Source organism: Anneissia japonica, unplaced genomic scaffold (genome assembly GCF_011630105.1).
Source record: "Anneissia japonica isolate Jap-2015-1 unplaced genomic scaffold, ASM1163010v1 scaffold2737_len523936_cov211, whole genome shotgun sequence".
Lineage (NCBI taxonomy): Eukaryota > Metazoa > Echinodermata > Crinoidea > Comatulida > Comatulidae > Anneissia > Anneissia japonica.
Window position 1 is genome coordinate 356,829 of NW_022735439.1, and position 21,980 is coordinate 378,808.

Genomic DNA, 21,980 nt, shown 5'->3' on the forward strand with positions numbered 1-21,980 from the left:
CGTACTAATAACAATAGAGACAAAAGAGTGTATTCAGATTACGTGACATTGCTCAAGGAAAAGTCGTAGCAGAACTCTAGTAAAAGATCGTGAATAAACAACTTTACAAGCCCACGTGACCGTTCGTAGACCGCAAGTTCCGATTTTTACCAGGAAGTGTATGCTGAGTAAAATCATTCACACGTTAATTGGAGCACTCGCGGAATAATGTCACTCGGTTTTCACTCGTGAAACACGCCCAATACACGCGAGTAATGTCGAATGTTCGGTAATCAGTACTGTACAGTAAGCCTGTAAATATTTTCTCTCCTACATTGATATAATAATGCATTTTTATGTCTTATTGTATAAAGGAATGTTTATACATATAGCAGGTTAGTTCAGTCAGCTAAACAGGTGGCACCTATTATGTGAGCACTGAACTGGTGGCACCTATTGTGTGGGCACTGAACTGGTGGTAGCCACTGTGCATGCACTCAACTGTGGAGACCATGGTCCCCAGTTCAATTCCCTTCTCTTCTCTCCTTGTGTTTCAGCTGGAGGGCTGAAAGGCAAACGCACCATATTTCGATTGAGACGTTTAAGCCGTTAGTCCTGTGTGTATTAATCAGGTGCCTGTTATAGAATGCAGTACACTCTTATATGGGATTGTCTTCTGGTGAAATATTATGTGTGAAGTGAATGTTTCTGTATATTTTCAGTGAATGTTATGTTTCCAAAAGAAATTGTATTGAATGATTTTCTTTGATCTGCAGAATTTTCATTTGATTTATTTTTTTTATCCCTCTTGGGTGATTGTAAGTTTGTGTAAATTTGTGTAACAAATAAAACATACAAAAAATGAACAGCACTATATGAGACCATTTCTATTATTATAATCATAATCATAATTTTCTTTAACTCAAATAAGAGACTGATGAGTAACAAAGGGAACTAGTCCCTGTACAAAGTACCTATCAGAATAGCATAACAGTTCAATAATAAATAGCACAAAGTCAGTAGGCCAATGTTATACTTAAGTTAATACAGTAATTACCAACAGTAAAAATAAATAAATCAATAAAAATAAATCAATAAATAAAGGAAGAAATTATTTAATTAATTAAAAAATAAATAAACTATGAAAAAAGAATAAGTAAATAAATAAGCAAGACATAAATAAGCAAATAGTAAGTCGATATTCAAGGATGTGATTAATGTTGTTTCAGGTTATTAAATTTGAGTTGTAAGTGGAATATCTTAAGGGAATCAAGATGGTGTTTCTACGTGTTAGGCTGATGCAAGTTGATAAAGGTGTTGCTAATGTATTACCTGAAGGAGGGATCTTCGATCCGTACTGTGCTATCAATGTCAAACAAAAGGAAAAAACTGCAAGTAAGTCAGATGATTATATTTTTGAAAAATAAACATGATTTTTTTTTCCAGCAGTAAAATGAATAATTTTTAGAATAAAGTGGAAGATATTATGTTTAATTTTCTGTCAGACTCACTTTATTTCATTCTTAGGAAATTTGTTAAATAAATTAAGACTTAAATTTAGAAGAAAATCACTTTGCTTCAATCTTGCGGTAGATTTAAGCAGAGATTATTCATCCCAAAATCAGGTAACGTGAAGTAGAATTATGCTCAGCTGCCCAAGGCAGTAGGGATGTACCTTCTGTAGCTGTAGAGGGTAGCCAGATTGTCTACCCCTTATTGTATTGTTTGGGATGATAGCAAATAACACATAATATTGATTTAGTAATTAGAATTTTTCAATTGATAGTTTGTAAGAAAAAAAAAGATTCAATAGAAAGTAAGAGCTGAGCAGTTGGCTGAGAGTTACTGTTCCTGCTTCTTGTGCTAAAAACTCTGCTTCAAATGGTTTGGTTTGGTTTGAACGGAGTTTGATAGCTTGGCTCCTCGAATAACCCTAATATTTGGAGTTAGCTAAGGCGGGTTATTGGACAATGTTTGTATCCATATGCGTTCGTTATGTTGTTGGGTGGTGCTGCACTCCGGCCGTAGTGGGTCCTCAGCCAGGGCCCAATCCAAATTTCCGATTTCCTATTAGAATGAGGACCAATAAAGAATTATTATTATTATTATTGTTATTGTTATTATTATTATTATTATTATTAATAGCTGAAATGATCTGGCAGTTTGAAGACACTATCCAGAATAATTACCTTCAAACTATGTGTAGTTTTCAGAGATTTAAAGGTATTGACAAAAGCATTGATGAAATAAAAGCTAGGTTTCTTTGAGACAATAACTTTTAATACTTCCTCATATCAATGAATGTGCAGATTGTACCAATATCCTCCCTATACTGTATTTCCTTGTTCCTTTTCTTGCCTATTGTGATTTAAAATCTGCTCATGTAATGATTTTATTTACTGTCAGATTGGTGACCGCAATGATGTATTAATATTTCTTCACATCTTTTTTTGGAGAAATTTACTAAATGACAAATGCATAAGAAATTTGAATAGTTTCAATTAATTTCAGTAACTTAAATATGGAAGAGTAGTTGTTTTGATTTGTAGGTTGTGAACCATGAGGTAGTGTTGACCTTGAGTTGAAGCAATTATATTTTCTAAGCATTTGGCTCGATGACTTTAAATCTTCAATCCTTGAATTGTTAGGGCAAAAATCAAAAACTACTGTATAAGATTAAATATAATTATTGATATGATATTCATAATTGTTTATTAAATTTTATTTCATATAAAGCATTATGTTTCCTAATTTGTATTTTTGATATATACTGTATTATAGTTTAAGATTACCAAAGTAGTTTATATTTTTGTATTATTATTATTTAAATTTAGTGCAGATTCTGGATGATGATGTGCAAGGGAATCAGATTTGTCACAGAATATGTCCTGCGTTTAATTATAAGAAGTCTATCATTTCCTGTTGAAATATTAACATCCTGAAATCAACATATTGACTAGTTAATTTAGCAATGTCCCCTGACCTTGAATATTTACCTTTTACAGGTGGAGGATACCAACTGGTACAAAAGAAGAAAACTGTTTTTCCTGAATGGAATAAATGCTTTGACTCGCATCTTTATGAGGGGCGTGTCATTCAGATAATTGTCATGACTAAACCAAATAAATTTCTGGCTGAGTGTTCAGTTCCAATACATGACTTAGCTGATTGCTGCAACGAGGATGGCGAGGTCAAAACTGTTTGGGTGAGTTGGATATCTTCTTAAAGAATTTATCAATTTGGGGTAAATTTGAATAAAAATATACATGATTCTATAAATGTAATAGGCATAATACTGTTACATGACATACTATAAATTGATACTCTTGTAATGACAATGCTACTACCTTTGTCTTCAATACCTGCCATTTCTGTACCTGATATGATGTGGAATTTGTAAATATATTTGTGTAAACAAAAATTATCATGGTGATTTGAAACGTAAACAGCATACAAGCATTCAACATTGACAGATAATGTACATCAATACATCCAATATCTACCAATACATACATTAACTATAGCAGTCACTTAAAAGAGTGTCCTCCACCCTGTGCGAAACTGCAGCATACCCAAATGAAATAATGGAAACCATAAGTTTATTTAATGTAATCACTGCATCAAATATACACCAATACATCCAACATTCACGAAAACTTAAATCCAATATACATCAATATGTCCAACATTCATCAATACATATATTCAACATACAACAATACTGTACATCTAATATACACCAATAGATCCAACATTCACCAATACATACATTCAACGTATACCAATACTGTACATCTACTATACACCAATACATCCAATATACACCAATACATCCAACATTCACCAATACATACATTCAACGTATACCAATACTGTACATCCAATATACACTAATACATTCAATATCAGTGGTGGCGCCAGGAATCACCCGACAGGAGGGTCTGAGGTCGACTGACGGAAAAAAAGTGGGCGTGGTCGGGCGTTGCTCAAAATCTCCCGAAAGTGTGTTCCCCCTACACCAGTACTATACATCCTATAATATATCCAACATACACCAATACATCCAATATACACCAATACATCCAACATTCACCAATACATACATTCAACATACACCAATATATCCAGCATACACCAGTGCACCAGTACTGTACATCCAACATACACCAATACTGTACATCCAATACACAAGCGTTTTTTAGACTGACGACCCTGTTAAGAAAATCAGACCACAGCTCAACCTACTGACATCTTTCACGCACGGAGAGCGCTATACCGTGCTTACGTTGTACGCCATGTGTTTCATTTCAGTGTCATTTACTATAATTGTTTTGCAGCTAAAACATGATAATAGGTAATGCTGAAACTATTCTCCACCAGCCACCATCCCGGTCTTTGAGTCTAGGTTTTGGGGTTGGGATTTCACTGTTAGATAATTGAATTATATTCAAACATTTGCATTTTCTAATGGAAATCGATACCATACTTGTTTGTATCAAGATAAATGCAGATTGGACTTGAATGTTTACTTAAATTGTAAACAGGAAGCTAACTGTAAACACCATCAACATGATTAGTTTACTACACTGAAATCAATATTATAGTGAGATGGGTGACTGTTGTTTAGCAGTGAGTTTATCCATGATCTTTCCTTGTATTGGTGAGAGAGCTACTCTCTGAAATTAGTGCGAAGAACATGTGTCTGTAGTCTGTTCCTGTACTTGGGCTTTAAGTATGCTACAGTCAGAAACCCAGCATCACACATATACGTGGTTGGGAATGTCACCAAAACGTTAATTTGTCCTTTGTTGCTTAATTATTGGTATTTTTTACGCGCGACTATCCAAAATTTAGTTAGGGCTCTTTACGGAAGACAGTTTTCATGTATCAGCCACGATGTCAATCAGTCGGTCCTGGAGCCAGCAATTTGTCAGGTCTGATCCATGTTGACTTTGAATATGTCATCGACAGCGAATGGGCCGCGTATCCAGGAATTTTCTTACGCATATCATCATCATGTTTCGATGTCAAATGCCTTTTTAATTGAAATGGCTTATTTGACTCTTTTGATCCTGTCCACCCACAATTTACACACTGTGGCTTGTCTCCTTTCTCTACAAACCCCCATTCCAGGTATTCTTTCTTATATTTCTTGACATGAATTCGACTTCAGTAACTTAGCGATTAGAAAATTTGACAAAATATAATGTTATCTGAATGCGCTTCATAGGGAATCGCCACAACTCAAGCGAACCCATGTGAACTCAATGGCCGCACATCAGATGTTTGATTATTTAGTCATGGTCTTAGTTGTGACTTTTCAACAAGATGTATTACAAAGTAACCCTATTATAAGGTATCTTAATGCCGATGGTGGTCTCTACAAGTGGGCCTAGCTAAAATTTAGTGATTTCTGTCAAGGTCTCGCGACCCATCAAAATATTTTGGCGACCCACAGTTTGCAGAACGCTGCAATAAACAAATAGGCTACATCCAATTCAATTGAACCCAGGACCCTGGGATTGGAAGGCAAGCATCTTAACCACCAAGCTATTCAACTCCACTTATTGGCATATCCTTGGCACTCGTGCCTAAAGAAATTAAATTAAATGAAAATGAGTGTTTTATAATGAGTTATTATGATTTCCTGGTGCCTCTAAGGAGGAATTATTTACAATGCATTAATGCATTCAGCATACTGTGGAACAGAAAGTTCCTGTTTGATAAAACTACAAAACATGCATTTATTCACAAACTACAAAACATGCATTTATTCACAAAGTTTGTAGTATTTGATATAATACTTATTGTTAAATCAATATTTCATGCCTTTATTTTTTATCTTTTGGTAAATATTAGTTGGATCTTAAACCATCTGGACGAATACAAGTGCAACTTAAATGTTTTTCTGAAGGCCCAGAAGGTAATAAAATAATTATTGTCATTTGTTGTAATCTATTGCACAACCAACAAGTATAAATGCAAAATATATTGCTGCTTAATTGTTACTATGACGAGTCCTCTGGGGATATAATGTATTCAATTATAACTTATGTGTGAAGTTGTAAAACAACAATCGTCATATTTGAAGCCTCTGTAAATTGAGCAAATTTGATGCTGGTAATCGTAATATGAACATAACACATTTTCATGAATATTAAGATGCCACAGCAAGACGCCATCAATAATTCACTGATTCTTTTGCACACGAGATAAAAAAGACCCAACAGCTCTATGCCTGCCTTTTGAGAAACAAAATAATTTGGCATTTCGCAGGCTATGAATTGTTTTCAATGCACGCAAGGTAAGTTTCTGATGTGGATTGAACATTTTATTTTGAAAGTTTTAGCTTGTTTTGTCTACCTAATTAGTGTTCTTTTTAATGAAAATTTATCAGGGAATATATTTCTATACTTGTGCTCTACCTGTTAATAGCAAAATTATTACATTCTTAGGATCTTTTATTGAACTTTTGATAGAGGAATATTATTTTTATTTAAAGAAGGTGCATGGTATCTAGGTTTTTAGAGACTATTATAAAGCATGGTGGGGAGGGGATACAAGACGGGTATGTTTTTCACCATGTGAGGGCATCTAGGTTATAGGAACATCTTGGGTTTGAAAGAGGGTATATAAGGCTTCTGTGTATTCAAAAGGGGTGCAATGTATCTATGTTTTGTAAAGTTCTTGGGTGGGAGTACATGACAGAATTTTTGGAAATGCTAAAACCTAAAAAGTATATCCAAGTACTTTGGTTAAAAGTGCAGAGCATATAATTTTAGGAGGGTCCTAAAAAGGGTAATCGTTACTTGTTTTTTTGGGAGGAGGTGCATCTTGCTGCTTTTTTGGGAAGCATTAAATTGCTCCGAGAGGAGGAGATATTTGGGGAGGATGTGTGCGTGCAGTACAATAATAGTAATAATAATGATGATGATGATAATTACTTTATTTCTGAATACTTTAATATTTATTATGTACTGCAACAACTGATTATTTTCAGTTTTTTTGTCATAATTTTGTAGTTTAAGAGGGATGGGGTGAGGTGCCAATCATGATGGCTCTAGCCATACCTTCGTCACCTTTTGTATTCGATTGATACAATAAAGAAATGATATAAAATTTTTGTTACAAATATAAAAATTGTTACTTTTGGTTTTTGGTTTTTACTATTGTCAATGTCAGCTGCCACCGTCCTTAAAAATGAACATTAGAAATGAACCTGCTGTAATGTACAGTAGGCCTATTTTCATATTAAATTGTAGTGTTTTTAGGGGTACACACTCAAACAATATTGGATACTTACCTGAGTCACACATGAATAAAACAAACATTTAGATGGATGTACTGTACTGCAGTAGGCCTGTCATACTGCAAATTACAGGTACTGTATGTGTAAAAAGAGTACATACTGTATTCAAAGAATATTGGATACCTACTTCAGTTAAATTGAGTCACACTTGAACAATTCACAATGACCCCTTAATAGAAATTAAGTTGATGATGTCATGGAGTAGTAATTCTGTTGAATATGTGTGAATAGCACTTTATGCTCTGTCATAATTGCTTGCATCTGTACATGATACTCTTTATTATAGGAGAGGTCAATGACAGTCAACATATTTCTGGGGTTTTTTTTGTGTTGCATTCTATTGAGACAAAATAAATGAAATGAAATGAAAATACAAGTTTATAGGTGTCATGCTGTTAACAGTACAGTAGGGTGGTTGTGCTGCATCTAGTAGTTTAGTGCATTTTTACTACCATAAAATTGTTGTTAAAATTGTAAATTACCATACTATGTAAAACTAGTTCTTCAATTTTCGATTCATTTGTTTGTATTATACTGTCATTTAGTTCTATTTTCCTTGTTACTGTATATGCAAAATCATTGTGATAATGTAGGCAATTTTGTGTATACAGAAATTAATCATTTTGTTCACATACAAAAAAAAATCAATAGTGCACCAAAGATGCAACCATACTGTATCTCATATTTCATACTTAGGTCAAAGTTCAGGAGTTGTTGGTGGATGCAGTATCCACTTACAGTACTATTAATTTCTGGTTTCATTTGAAAAAATGTAATAGGTTAATATTATTACATTAACATGAAACTATATTATTGAATTTTTATCACATTAATATATAAAGTCAGTTGTGATAATCATCAGTTTTTCATGTAATTTTCATACCATCAAGTAAACACTGATTCCATATTGTCTGATCTTTTTGATGCAAAAAGCTCAAGGCTGTTTATACATCACAATGAATATTTTGTTGGTGAGTTCTGAACACATACAACGAACATACTATTTCTGCTTCTTGACAATAGGATACTATTTATTTTGTGTGTTAAATAATAGATTCTGCTTACTGAAGATCATAATTGTTTGTAAATCTTGGTATTTACAGTGGATCCCATGATTCAGAGTGTTCATGGACAGGCTTCATCCAACCAAGATGAGAAAAATATGAAAGGATTAACTCACCGCCGCGGTGCTGTTCGACAGGCCAAGATACACGAGCACAGGGGACACAAATTTCAAGGACACTATTTTAGACAGCCAACTTACTGTTCTTTATGCAGCGAGTTTATATGGTAGTTTTTATTTTTCTAAGCAACTTAAAAGTGATATAAATGTAGCATATGTCAATTAAAGACACTATCACAATCCTGTTGGTACACTAGGCAAGTACTATCTAAAGTGCAGCCAAGCATGGTGAACAGCACAGGGATGCAGGCAGGTTTTGGCCTGGGGAGGTGCAAAAATTTAGAATGCCCATTTCAATGAAATGGTCAATTTTAGTATTTTAACCTACTTTAGTGAAACTAATTTGCCTCCCAGTCTATTCCCATGCTGTAAACCAATATACTCTCCAATTAATTGATCTACTGTTTGTTCTGTGGTTTCAATAGGAAACGACAGTAAGAAAATATTTTTTACATTAATTGCTTAAATATTTTATTTGCTTCTAATTAATTTTTTAGTAATATTTCTAAATAGATAAACTTAAGTGTTCCTCTTTGAAAGTTCAAATCGTTGTCCCTGTTTCTTTCATTTTATCAAATAGTGTACCAACAGTGTGGTGAAGTTTGTTAGTGTTGTTTAATTTTTCCACTTTTTTGTTCATACTAAACGTATAAACATTGTATATCATGTTATTTATTTTTCAGGGGTGTGGTTGGCAAGCAAGGATATATGTGTTTGGGTGAGTAGAACTACACCATTAATATGTTTACCACCATTTTGTATATATTTTTGTTTAAAGTTTGTGTCATATACTGTTAACATTAGTATGATGGTTCTGCTCGATCTAGTAGTTTATTGCAGTTTTACTACCATAAAATTTTTATTAAAATTGTACAGTTCCTTGTTATGTAAAACTAGTTCTTAATTTTACGATGTCATTTGTTTGTATTATACACTCATTCAGTTCCATTTTTCTTGTTATATGAAAAATGTGATAGTTAGGAATTAATTAATGATTTAACCCATTACTGTGTTTACCACTTTTTTTATATATATTTTGTTGAAAGTTCAATTTCCCAACATTACAATGGAAAAATGTGTTATATCTGTCTCTTATACACATCTAGATGTGTATAAGAGACAGCAATGACCCCTTAATAGAAATTAAACTGACGTATTGTTATACATTGTTATTATTTTTTATCTTATGTTGAAACATGAAAGGAAATAGATGACAAATTATTTTGGTAAAAGCTATTGTGGAACAGAGTACTTACTCAGAACATTCACAAAAAAAAAAAATTATCTTATACAATATTGAAGCCTATGAAATTCCACATTACCCCTCTCTCCCCTCCCACTTTCCTGTTGGTTGAATACTTTTTCCACTACTGTTTTGTTTAACATAAAATTAAAACCTAACAAAATAATTTGTACCTAATTAAATCAGTTCACTAATTCTTTTTCAGAGAAAGCAAGCTGGTAGCAAACAACATTCCCATGACGAACATGTGATTGGTGAACCAGATTCCGATGAAGATGACGAGTAAGATGTGCTTCCTTTATAATTTAATTTTGCATTCAACAGCGATGTATGTGCCAGGGCATAGTTTGGTTTCATCCTGGGGGTGCGAAAATTAAGCATACGAAACTGGGTGGGGGTGCAAAATTTGAGAAAGCGGAACTAAATTTCTATTGCAATGGAAATTTAATGGTCATTTTTAGTATTTTAAGTCATGTAGGGGAACTAATTTGCTGCTATGGGGGGGGGGGGGGGGGGGGGGAATCCACAGGGGGTGGGAATCCACACCCAACCTACACCCATGGGTTTACCAAGCAAAACTATTTATAATGAGTAGCAAAGAAATGTATTGGTTTGTTATATTAAACTTAGTTAAGTTTATAATCAAATTATTTGGTAAAAGCTATTATGAAACAGAGTACTTACTCAGAACATTCAAAAAAAGCCTATGAAATTCCACATTCCCCTCTGTGAGTACCAAAAAGTTTGCTTTTTCTGTCTGTAAAACAGAAAGTGGAGTTTTCTCATTGACATAATGGAACCTGAATAACGTTTATAAAGTTGAAAAACATTTCACAAAAAAACAATTTTCTCCACTTTGGCAGGGGTCCCAAGTCTCCCAAAACTCCTGGGAGTCTCCAGGAAATTGGTATGGTCTCCGGCACTCTTAATTGTCAACAAGCAAAAATCTCCCGGAAATTAACTTATCTCCTGGAAATTCAGTTAAAAACAAAACTTTTTGTTTTATTTAGGCCTAAAAAATGTAATGTGTTCACCTCAGCCCCAATCATGGTGGGCCTGAGGTGGGCGTGGCCCTTTGTTTGGCACCTACACGTTTTCCTCATAGAATATTTAGTGCCCCCAATGTCATTAAACTAATCTCCCAGAGATGGGTTCTTCTGCCTTGGGCCTTATGACACTCCTATGAGGGCAAGTACTGAACCCAATAATGTGCAGTTCATTGGTTTTACGTTATATATTTGTATGCTGTCACAACAAGCAATATGCCTAAATTTTATAGGTAGAATATTGTTTATGCATTTCATGCCAAAACATAAACAAAAAAATTGTGTTAAAATATTTTATTTACCAGTTAACTTGTAGGATCTAAATATATGTTATTAGGCACATCTTCACTATATGGCTTTGCTTAAGGAACCGCATATAATAACTTGGTGCAAAAACAAGACAGGGTAGAAGAAAAAAAGAAAATATATCACACCAAAAACAATAACTTTTTGCTGTAGCAGGAAAATGTCAATTATTTAATTTAAAACACCAGTAAAGCCGTGTGCAATTGTAATATCTCTGATAAATTATCTTAAAATTCCCTCCAAATTTGTTATCCTGTCATGCAAAATTATGGACAACAATGCAATGCGTTCAACATCAAGACATCCGTTTTGGTAACCTAGCAGGTGACCCTTATTTTGCATGAGATTAATTAATACTTGTGATCGCTTTTTGCAGGGGTGTGTATGAACCCATGTGGGAGGTATCATCACCAGGAGGAGGAGGAGGGGTAACAGCACCGGTCCAACAGCCAGCTACACTACCTACTAGGACTTACAGAATAGAAGAATTCCATCTTCAGAAAGTTTTAGGAAAAGGTAGTTTTGGCAAGGTATGTTTAGTAATTGTATAGTGTTTTTTTAATAAACCCATTTTCAGTTTGCTCTCAATATCAACATGTATAGCTGCTATGGGAGCAGCACACAAGCCTTAGATTTCCAATTGAATGGTATCAGTAATGGTATCGGTAATTTTATCGGTATCAGCAATCCAAAGCTAGTGACATTACTTGTATCTTGACTGCAGGGATCTTGGTTGTTTTTGTGTCTGTTCACCAAGTTGATAACTCATGTCATACCACCTAGTGCTGATGGTTAGTTTTGGGTTTCTAGCCACAGTCATACCATAGTCCACTTTGCTAGGTTTTGTATTCAAGATGCCTAGCCTGGTGTCATACTACTAGCCCACTTGGCTTGTGGTGATTATTAGGCATGAGTTCAGTAATCCTGGCCTGGTTTCATACCTCTATTAATAATTGTTAGGTTTGTATTCATGATTCCAGCAAGACAACCTAGCTTGTACTGATAACTAAGTTTCTGTAGGTCCTACAGTGGGATCACTTTTTTGACCCTATCTATACATTCTTTCCAATAGGTAATGCTAGCTCAGCTAAAGGGAACACAGAAATATTTTGCCATCAAAGCACTAAAAAAAGATGTTGTATTGGAAGACGATGATATAGAATGTACAATGGTGGAACGTCAAGTGTTGGGACTTGCTTGGCATCATCCATTTCTCACCCATCTCTTTTGTACATTCCAAAGCAAGGTATGTACACTGTACCCATCATGGTGCATCTGTATTTTGTAATTGTCTGTAAAACTCATATACTCACTGTAACATTTATCTATGTTAACATTTTGTATGTGTTTCTCTATTGCACTTTTATACTTCATATGTTTTATTATATTTTAGGATCATTTATTTTTTGTGATGGAATACCTAAATGGTGGCGATCTCATGTTTCACATTCAGCAATCTTTGAAATTTGATGAGAAACGAGCAAGGTTAGTGATAATAAATTATGATCACATTTGGTGGTGGTTACCTTATGTGAAAATAATAGTGTGATGTTGACAATGATAGTGGTCATCATCTAAGGGCAATCTGAAATTGATTGTATAGGCCTTTGAAACCCCTAAGTTGCCATCGGGGACATTGCCCCCCCCCCCCATCAAGGACCTGAGACAAATCCTGGCACCACCCCTGGTCATGATGAATAAAAAGTATACAAGTTAGTCTTTAAAGTGCTGCTGTTATTTCATTTATAATGATAGTGTTGTTAGTAATGGTAACTAAAATTTGGTTTCTCTAACAACTTAACTATGTCATTATTTTCCAGTAAAAGACTTAGGTTATATATATATAAATATATATAGATTAAAAGGCAAAATACTGGAAAACAACAATGCTGTGGGAAACAATGGCTGGATCTCAGTAGAGATACAAAAATGATAAGCAACAGCTAAAAAGTAAACGTAAGTAAACAGCCAGAAATAGAACCAGAGCTTTCGGACAACACTAGTCCTGTCTCTTATACACATCTAGATGTGTATAAGAGACAGTATATATATAGTAATATAATAGTATCTGATGTAATATTCATGTTGAATAAATTTCATCTATTATGTCAACGTATGCATTCATTTTATTCTTGTTTACGTTTATATTTATATATAGATGATATATATTTTAAATATATTATTGTGCAATTAGAAATTCCTCTATTTAGCAAGGCCCCTCATTTAGAATTGTGATTGTCACATTGAAATTTGAAAAAAGGAGTTCCATCACCTATAATATTACCAAAGTGCCTGGTTTTATTGGGGCATTTGTCAAATATTATTCATGATTAGAATCAATATTTTCTCATAATACAGATTCTATGGAGCTGAAATTATCTGCGGGCTTCAGTTTCTGCATCAACGCGGCATCATATACCGTGATTTAAAGTTGGACAACGTTCTGCTTGACAAGGATGGACACATCAAGATTGCTGACTTTGGCATGTGTAAGCAGAACATAGCAGGAGACAGCAAGGCAACTACATTCTGTGGTACTCCTGATTACATTGCACCGGAGGTATGGCTAGCGGAAAATTGTTGTATGCCTAGTGGATAGTTGTTTTGAAACATTTTTCTTATGTAGTTAATTTCTGTAAAGAAACTTTGCTTGGTTGTTAAGATACATGCGTTGCAATCCCAAAGTCTTGTGTTTCCATACAAATGTACATGCTTAAAAATAAAACCCTCCTTAAAGATGAATAAATAATAATAAATAAATAATAAATTTAACCACTGAAAATATATCAGTTATTGGCAGCCATTGACTAGAAAATCTAGTTGGCATATTACATCTCATGATTAGAATATATTATATTTAACAATCATCCTGTATTATATTAAGACTATAACCCCCAGACACTACTCTGTCTCTTATACACATCTAAATAGAGCCAAACTAATTTAACCATTTAAAAGAGAATCCTGTAGTTGTGCATTTTTTTTTTTTTTTTTTATTTATTTATTTTTTTTTTATATACTTATCATTTCTTTCTTTTTCTCCTCCCTCCAATTAGGCTGAGCTACTTATTGTAATGTTAAAATTAATATTAGATTATTAATATTAATTTTTTTTTTTTTTTTTTGAATGATGGTTGATTATGCATAACTGAATGCCTATACCGTTGAAAAATTAATGGCCATGCTGCATGCTCTTCTTTATTCATAATTATATTTTCAGTTTAGCTTTAGATGGTCTGGCACAGGAATTGCATTTTGTAATGAGGCCTTTGAAATTTGGATATGGAAAGCATCCAAGCATACCAAACTTCAGCTCCAAAATAAATAGTTGTTATATATTATGTGCTCTATTTTCATTAGTGAAATTGTTTGACTGAAGCTTTATAAATAGTTATAATATACAATGTGCTCTATTTCCATTGGTGAAATTGTTTGACTGAATCTTTATAAATAGTTGTTATATAATGTGCTCTATTTTCATTAGTGAAATTGTTTGACTGAAGCTTTATATTAACTATTAGATTCTTCGTGGTCAAAAATATGGCTCGTCGGTGGATTGGTGGTCATTCGGGGTTCTGTTATATGAGATGTTGATTGGGCAGTCTCCATTCCATGGTGATGATGAGGACCAGTTGTTTGACTCAATTTTGCATGATGCACCATACTATCCCAAGTGGCTGGGTGATGATGCTCTCAAATGTATTAGTAAGGTAAGTTAACTCAATTTGTTTTCCTGAAACTGTCACACTGATTGTAAATTTCTCTCAAATCAGTCATGAAATAGAATTAATAATGGTGATTTTACGCCTTCATTCTTGGTGAGTCACAACTATATACATCTTGTATCTCTGCCTTGTGAATGCTGTACACGCAACAATTATGTTACTACAGCTTTGGGCAAAAAAGAAACACAATTGTTTTATACTTATTTCTAAACTTCTATTACTTATGATGGCTAATGCACATCATAATCTCTACAATTAAAAAAAATAATAACTTTTACAGAATTACCTAATGTAAGATTAAGTTCTCTTATACACATCTAGATGTGTATATATATATACACACACATGTACGTACATATATATATATATATGTATATATATATATAATATGCATAATTTCCTAAGTTAAGATGTTTTATAATATAAAGGATTTCTATAGCGCCTTTCCAAAAAATGATCAATTAATTTATAATGATGTCTACATTTAAATCTATAATTTAAATGTTACAATTAGTTATAATTATATATATATATATATATGTATTGTAAATGCTGCTTCCCAGGAGCTACTGTTTACATGATGTCATGTTTTTATCAACTGTAGAGTATCGTTTGTGTTTTTCTGAATAAATGATAAAATTTAATTTAATTTTAAAATATTTGCTGTGTTGCACAAACAATTAATTGAAAATCAGAATTGGTTTATGGAATTATTTTATGTTTGTTGTCAACTATAACTCACTCCAACTGTTTTGGTTGGAAAATTGTAACCACATCCAAGTTTTGATGTTTTTTTTCCTTCTTTGTAAAAAATACATTTTGCAAAACTTTGAGTTGGGCTTGGACAACTGCTTTGCCCTAATCTTTGAATTCAAATGGATAGTAGACAAACATTTATAAAATTTGTATGTATATTTTCTATATCTAATTTAGTCCTTTTCAATGTGTCTTATATAAGGTTTTAGATAATCACATCTGTTTTTATTGTGCAAATTATTAAATATATTTCAGCTTCTTGACCGAGAACCAACCCAACGTCTTGGCGTTAAAGAGAACATTAGAACTCACCTGTTCTTTCGTTCAATGGATTTCAGCCGACTGGAGAAACGAGAGATCCCACCTCCATTCAAGCCTAAAATTGTAAGATTTCTAATTCCTCTTTAAATACATGTTTAAAAACTTATTCACATTATATATATACTGTAAAACCTTGAATAGTCCAATTGGCTTAATCTCGAGAAGAGGCCCATCTCGAATTGAAGCCCCCTCGTTTGTTTGAAAAAGAAACGCATCTCGAAAAGTCCATGGGCTTCTTTTCAAGATAGCATGGGTATTTTTTCAAGATAGTACAGTACATACACTGTTCACGAATTTCAATGAAAGAAAATAAATTATAAACAAGCTTGGTTTGTATAGTAGTTTAGGTGATTTAAATGCCAGTTAATACACTTCATGATACAGATTGATGTTACAGTGGTCCTATTTATTGTTTTATAGTAGCATTCATTTTAAAAAGAAGCCCCCTATTTACTTTGCAAAAGTAGCCTTGAAAATAAGCCCATCTAAAGTTAACAACGAAAAAAAGAAGCCCAGGGCTTCAATTCAAAGTTTTATGGTATTTTATTTATAAATGTTCTGAAATGTTTTATTTCTCCACACATGGATTTTACATTTGTCTGCATTAAAAAAATCTGTGATAGAGGTGGTATAAATGTCTTGTGAAGTGAGGAGCTGGCTTGGTCTAAAGCCACATCCACACCCATACTATCAAGTTGTACAGTATGTGCGGTGTGGCACAGCAGGAATGTTTTGGTTTCCCAACCTTGAGGTCCGGGTTTCAATCCTTCGCTGTACATTTCGGTTGTGTCCTTGAGCAAGGGACTTTATCTGCATTGCTTCTCTCCACCCAGGAGTATAAATGGGTACCTGGTGGGGTTGCCTGCTCCAGCACTGATTACCAGCAGCAACACTTAAAGCGTGTGGACCCAATAACCAGAGAAAAGAACTGCGCTTTATAACCTAAAGGAAGAGGCGCATTGTAAATGCCTATACCAGTACCAGTATGTCCATATAAGGACATGATGATGTCATATGACACCTTTTTACAGGTATTTGTCATACAGTATAACATATGATACTGTGGTCAGAGGGTAAACACAGATTCCTATCATTCCATTGCAACACAAGATGTTAGCATTCAGTGTAAGCTGGCATACATCATTATAAACTGTTAAAATATTTCTTTCTCAGAAATCAGCTTCAGATGCAAGTAACTTTGATCCAGAATTTACGATGGAGAAAGTTCAGCTGACACCAACAGATAAGAAAATAGTTGACTCAATTAACCAGAAGCAATTCAGAGGATTTTCATTCACAAATCCACAAATGATGTGAGAAGGTCAAACCTGGTGTTTTTTATTCATTGGTTTGTGATATACAATATGTAAGGATACCAACCAAAACTATAATCTATAGATTGTATCATATATATTTCATAGGCTCTCCTGAGATGTAGAAACAAACTGTATTGTATTTATACTGGTTCACCTGAAAGCTCTATTTAGTAAATTCAAAAGTTTAAATACAATTGTTTTCAAAACTGATTTTATAATAATTCTTGCTGGAATGATTGTATAATGAAAGACTTGTATAGTGATTCTGAACATTTTTTGTATACCTTCATTTCTGTGTGTGTTGATAGTATTCATGAGTTGAGTGTCTATAAGATCACATATGTTACCTAGCAGTGCAAAATGAGATTAGTTCTTGATCAAATGTTTACATTTTTAATAGTTTGGTTGGCATGATTCATGCTGGCTAAACATATTGTACTACCTCTCAGGTTTGCCCATTTTACAAACAAAAATAACACTTTCTTTATATTTTTATATCTTTCTACAAACTATAGAGATGAAATAATTGGTAGTTTTGAATACTGATAACCACCCATTTCCTAAGCCATCTCTTCATTTTATGATAATCTTCTCTATGCAGTACAGTATTTTTATCATATATTTAAAGGCTTGTATATATTTTGTTGATAATTTTGTTATTTTTCTGTGATTGTAGAACTAGAAATATTACTGTAATCACTGAAGAGTGATGTATTTCTGGTGCAAAAAGCACACATTTATTAGTGTGAAAGAAATAAAGGAGCTAGCCCACTTAAGCAGATACATTGCACAGGAACATTGGGAAGTGTTGTGGTTTAGGGACCTCCTTTTTACAGAGTAGAAATATAATTAGAATTAAAATATATGAGGAGAAAATCCCCTTTTGGACACATTTATTATTCAGGGATCGATGCTAATGTTGCAGACCCTGGCAAAAACATATTTATAGAAATTAATATATTTTAGAATCCATAAAATGTTAGTCCTTTTTTTATATACGATACAGTAATACTTGGTGGCCTGATGTATTTGAATGCGACTGAATTTACTTGACTACTTAAAATAGATTATGTTGGTATCTCCCATTCAGCTTGTATATAATTAAACCAGATTCAATACTTTTCTACAAGAACAATTGACATAACATGGAGATTGCAATATCTAAATTATTCACCATCAGTTGTCTTATACATAGTGTGGTCTGAAGTCACAAGTATATGTTTCTAATCTTGTCACTAACTAAAGTGTCCATCATTCAATTTATTGTTTGTTTTTATTTAACATTTTGATTTAAATTATTAATACCATATCTGTCTCTTATACACACCTAGATGTGTATAAGAGACAGGTATAAATGTCTTGTGAAGTGCGGAGCAGGGCCGTGGCTCTGGCCATTTGGCTATTCCATCAGAGTACAGTACTGTACCAACATAATGCTACAGATGGGGCAGAGTCTACATCTGTCTCTTATACACATCTAGATGTGTATAAGAGACAGTCCTTATCCTCCTCACATCCTCGCATCACATCATGGAGGCTGAAAGCCATGGTCTGTTACCTGCATTATCCACATCCAGGCCAGCGGTGACTTCGGAATTTGAATGCAAATCAGCTTCTGTGTGTGGTGGTTGTGGTTGCTATCCATTCAGACATTATTTAGCATTCAAAATTTATATAATTCTACTTAAAATAATAATAAAGGCATAGTTGTCTCCCGTACCTTTTAACAATCAAAGCATAATATAAGTTGATTTAGCAATCAGCATAAAAATCGAACTCGAATCTCCTGCTCACGAAAGTACGTCCACTCACGTCGACGTCTGAATTTAACGCTCTTCTCCATCTAACTTCCGTCTGGTGATTGTCATTTGCGGTCTGAATGGATATGTCTGAATGGTAAATCTGAGATTGTTATAATTGGAAGTAAGGTGCTATAATCATAATTTTCTTACCATGGTGGGGGTGAGGTGGTCTCCTGACCCCTTTATTTCGAATTCCCTGATCCACCACTGCAATTGTTTAATTTTACGTGCTACCAATTTTCTTGATTAGTTTAGAACAGCTGCTGAGATCGAATATGCACCTCTTAAAATAGCTACGAATCCGATTATCATTAGTATTTATTACTAGCCTGTGCCTTTAGGAGTAGGGGGTGAAAGAAGGACTTCTTATGAAAGATTTTCTGAGAACTTTAGGGAAGTCCTCTATCACATCAAAGGGCCGGCAATTAATCTTGCACTGGGGCCATTTCGCACCTAGCTACGCTGCTGATTAAACCATATTAATTAACACAACATGGATATTACAATATCTAACATATCACCATCAGTTATTCATAATTTTGGTGTGAAGTCGTAAGTATATGTTTATGAAGTATCCACATTCTTCACTTTAATGTTTGTTTTAATTAACATATTTTTATTTAAATTATTACAATATTCTGTTTTCATGAGTTTGGGATAATAAAAAGAAATATTAGTAATCTATTATGTGCATTTTTTGTTGGTTTCTATGCTTTCAAGCAAAGGAACCTTTAGGATATCCTTTGTGTGTATGTATGTGACATGTATATTACGCTGTTTTTTGTAAACAGGCAAAAGTGACTTTCCAGATATCTGTTCGTTATGAACGTCCGTACCCAGGCAAAACTGGATATCATGATGTCATGCCCTTAATAATTTTCTATTTTGACATATTAAAGCCATAACTAATGAAAAGACAATACCCCTACCCTTGAAAAAACTAGTAAACTCTATAAGAGGAAAAAATTATGGAATGTTGTTTACTTTCTTTGTCCAACTAACTGTCTTAAATGTGATGGATTGGACTCTTCTGGGTAGTATGGACAGAAAATTTTGATAAAAACAAACATGATACTTGACAAGCTAATCCTTTTGCAGCTTCTATGGCTAGACTGCGTGTACAATATGGTATAGTGAAACCATTGTTGGATTTGACCATGATTCGATCCATAGTTAATGTAGGGCCCCCTACTGGACAGGTCAAGCCCCCCCCCCCCCGAAATCAAACAGAGCTCGTCAGGCAGTTGGACAAAAAAAATTTAAGAATAGCCATGCCAAGCCAACACACGTCTGTCAGTGTCATGAGTGTCATTTCTGGCCATCCAGAGGTTCCTCAAAAAAATCTCATTTGGAAGGGGAACACCCTCTCAAAATCTTCCAGAGGGAGCTCCGGTCTACGAGCTCTAGTCCCCCTGTCGGACAACTCGGCCCCCAGAAAATATATCCCACAGCTACTACACCTTGTTGTCATCAGCACTAAACAAGCAAAACAAAAAAAACCTGATGCCAGGATTAATAATAAAATAATAATTATTATTATTATTATTTTGTCTTAAATAGCGCATTATGCTGAAGCCTCAATGCGCTTAACAATAAAAATGAAACTGCAGGATTAACACTTGAGGTCTCCCTTGTTTTGTTTGTTGATCACCCTGGTCATCGCAAATACAGTACTGCAGTGTTTCATGAATGCCCGCATAGGAACCTTGGGCCTTGCAAAGGTCTGGTTCTAATTACAATGAAAAAAAATTGTGTCCCCTTAATAGGGGTTGAATACTGTATGTATTGATTTGACCATTTGGCACACCCAGAAAGAAAGTGTCCCATCCAATTAATAGAGGTGTTAAAAGATATAGGCTTATAGTAATTACCCTCTTTTCAGAAAAAGTTGTATGACCTATCATAACTGAAGGTCGTGGGAAGCTATGGCAAAAAATTCTGGGTCCTAAGAAGTAAAAGGTTGCAGACCGAAAACTTACACCATCATACTCAAGAAAATTGAATATCTTTCTATCCATTGCAAAGCTAAACCTTTATTTCAATATTCAATAAATTTATTAATGCACACTGCAAAGCTCATGAATATCTATTGGTGATCAGCATCTAGTGCGGATCACCTCTTGTTATTGTCGGAGATCTTCTTCATCTTTTTTTTTTATTCTACCTTTTCTTCCATTTTTATGCGCACGATATCTCAAATTTGCCGCGAGCAAGGCTAAAAACTAGTTTTATGCCATGTTTTATTACATGATGTTGAGTAGTGCAGCTCAACTCTTTCTAATTCATGACCTACTCTACTAGAAAGCTTATGAATATTCATGAAGCTTGATTATAAATAGAAACTTACATTAAACCCCATCTTTGATGCTTTAGGTCTAGTTTTAAACTCTGACCTTTACTTACTGTAGTAGATCTAAATGTCAGTCGTGCTAAGGTTCAGACAGGGAGATGTAAAAAAAATATGTTAATACTTTTTACGTTTCCCTGGTTCAGAGTAGTCACATGACAATCCCATGACCTTTTATAGGAGTAAGCCAGTAGAAATGTTATGTAATATTTTATATAGGAACCCAGAATAGCCATTTGTATCACGCTTATAGTGTTAATTCATTTACTTTATTTGCATATTACTGACTACGGTAGGCTTTTTCATGTTGTTGCATTAAATCGGTACACTACCTAGTGAGCAAAAAACATTCAATAAGAGCTTAGAATGGTCATTACTCATGCTGACAGCAACAGTAAATCGCTACCTGTAATTTTTGGTTTGAGTCCTGTTGTAGGCTATTCTGGGCTTCATAGGCCATGTTATTATTGGTACATTTTGAAATATACATGAACAGGGTTATTTGCTCATCAAACTTAAATCTGGACTCTAACTCTATCCTGTACATGTTTACATGCAAGATACCATTCCGCATAAAAAACATGATAGTGTAAGATAAACTGGAAGTATGATAAACTCTGGTCATTTGCATCCAAGCTTTTGCTCAA

At 33.9% G+C, this 21,980-nt stretch overlaps 1 protein-coding gene across 1 annotated transcript; it reads left to right on the plus strand.

Moving 5' to 3' along the window:
• Nucleotides 1-1,208: 1,208 nt before the first annotated feature.
• On the plus strand, nucleotides 1,209-18,492 carry LOC117116612 (protein kinase C delta type-like). The gene is made up of 14 exons (XM_033260684.1): nucleotides 1,209-1,374; nucleotides 2,985-3,184; nucleotides 5,839-5,902; nucleotides 8,392-8,578; nucleotides 9,155-9,189; nucleotides 9,348-9,358; nucleotides 9,920-9,996; nucleotides 11,443-11,596; nucleotides 12,139-12,312; nucleotides 12,460-12,551; nucleotides 13,425-13,626; nucleotides 14,588-14,776; nucleotides 15,803-15,931; nucleotides 17,042-18,492. Exons 1-14 carry the CDS (start codon nucleotides 1,254-1,256, stop codon nucleotides 17,183-17,185), a joined length of 1,779 nt encoding a protein of 592 aa, XP_033116575.1. The 5' UTR covers nucleotides 1,209-1,253; the 3' UTR covers nucleotides 17,186-18,492.
• Nucleotides 18,493-21,980: the final 3,488 nt, after the last annotated feature.

Coding starts and splice junctions, on each gene's coding strand:
- LOC117116612 (XM_033260684.1), top strand. CDS start 1,254: ATGGTGTTTCTACGTGTTAGGCTGATGCAAGTTGATAAAGGTGTTGCT. Junction 9,997..11,442: donor GATTCCGATGAAGATGACGA/GTAAGATGTGCT, acceptor CGCTTTTTGCAG/GGGTGTGTATGAACCCATGT. Junction 13,627..14,587: donor CTGATTACATTGCACCGGAG/GTATGGCTAGCG, acceptor ATTAACTATTAG/ATTCTTCGTGGTCAAAAATA.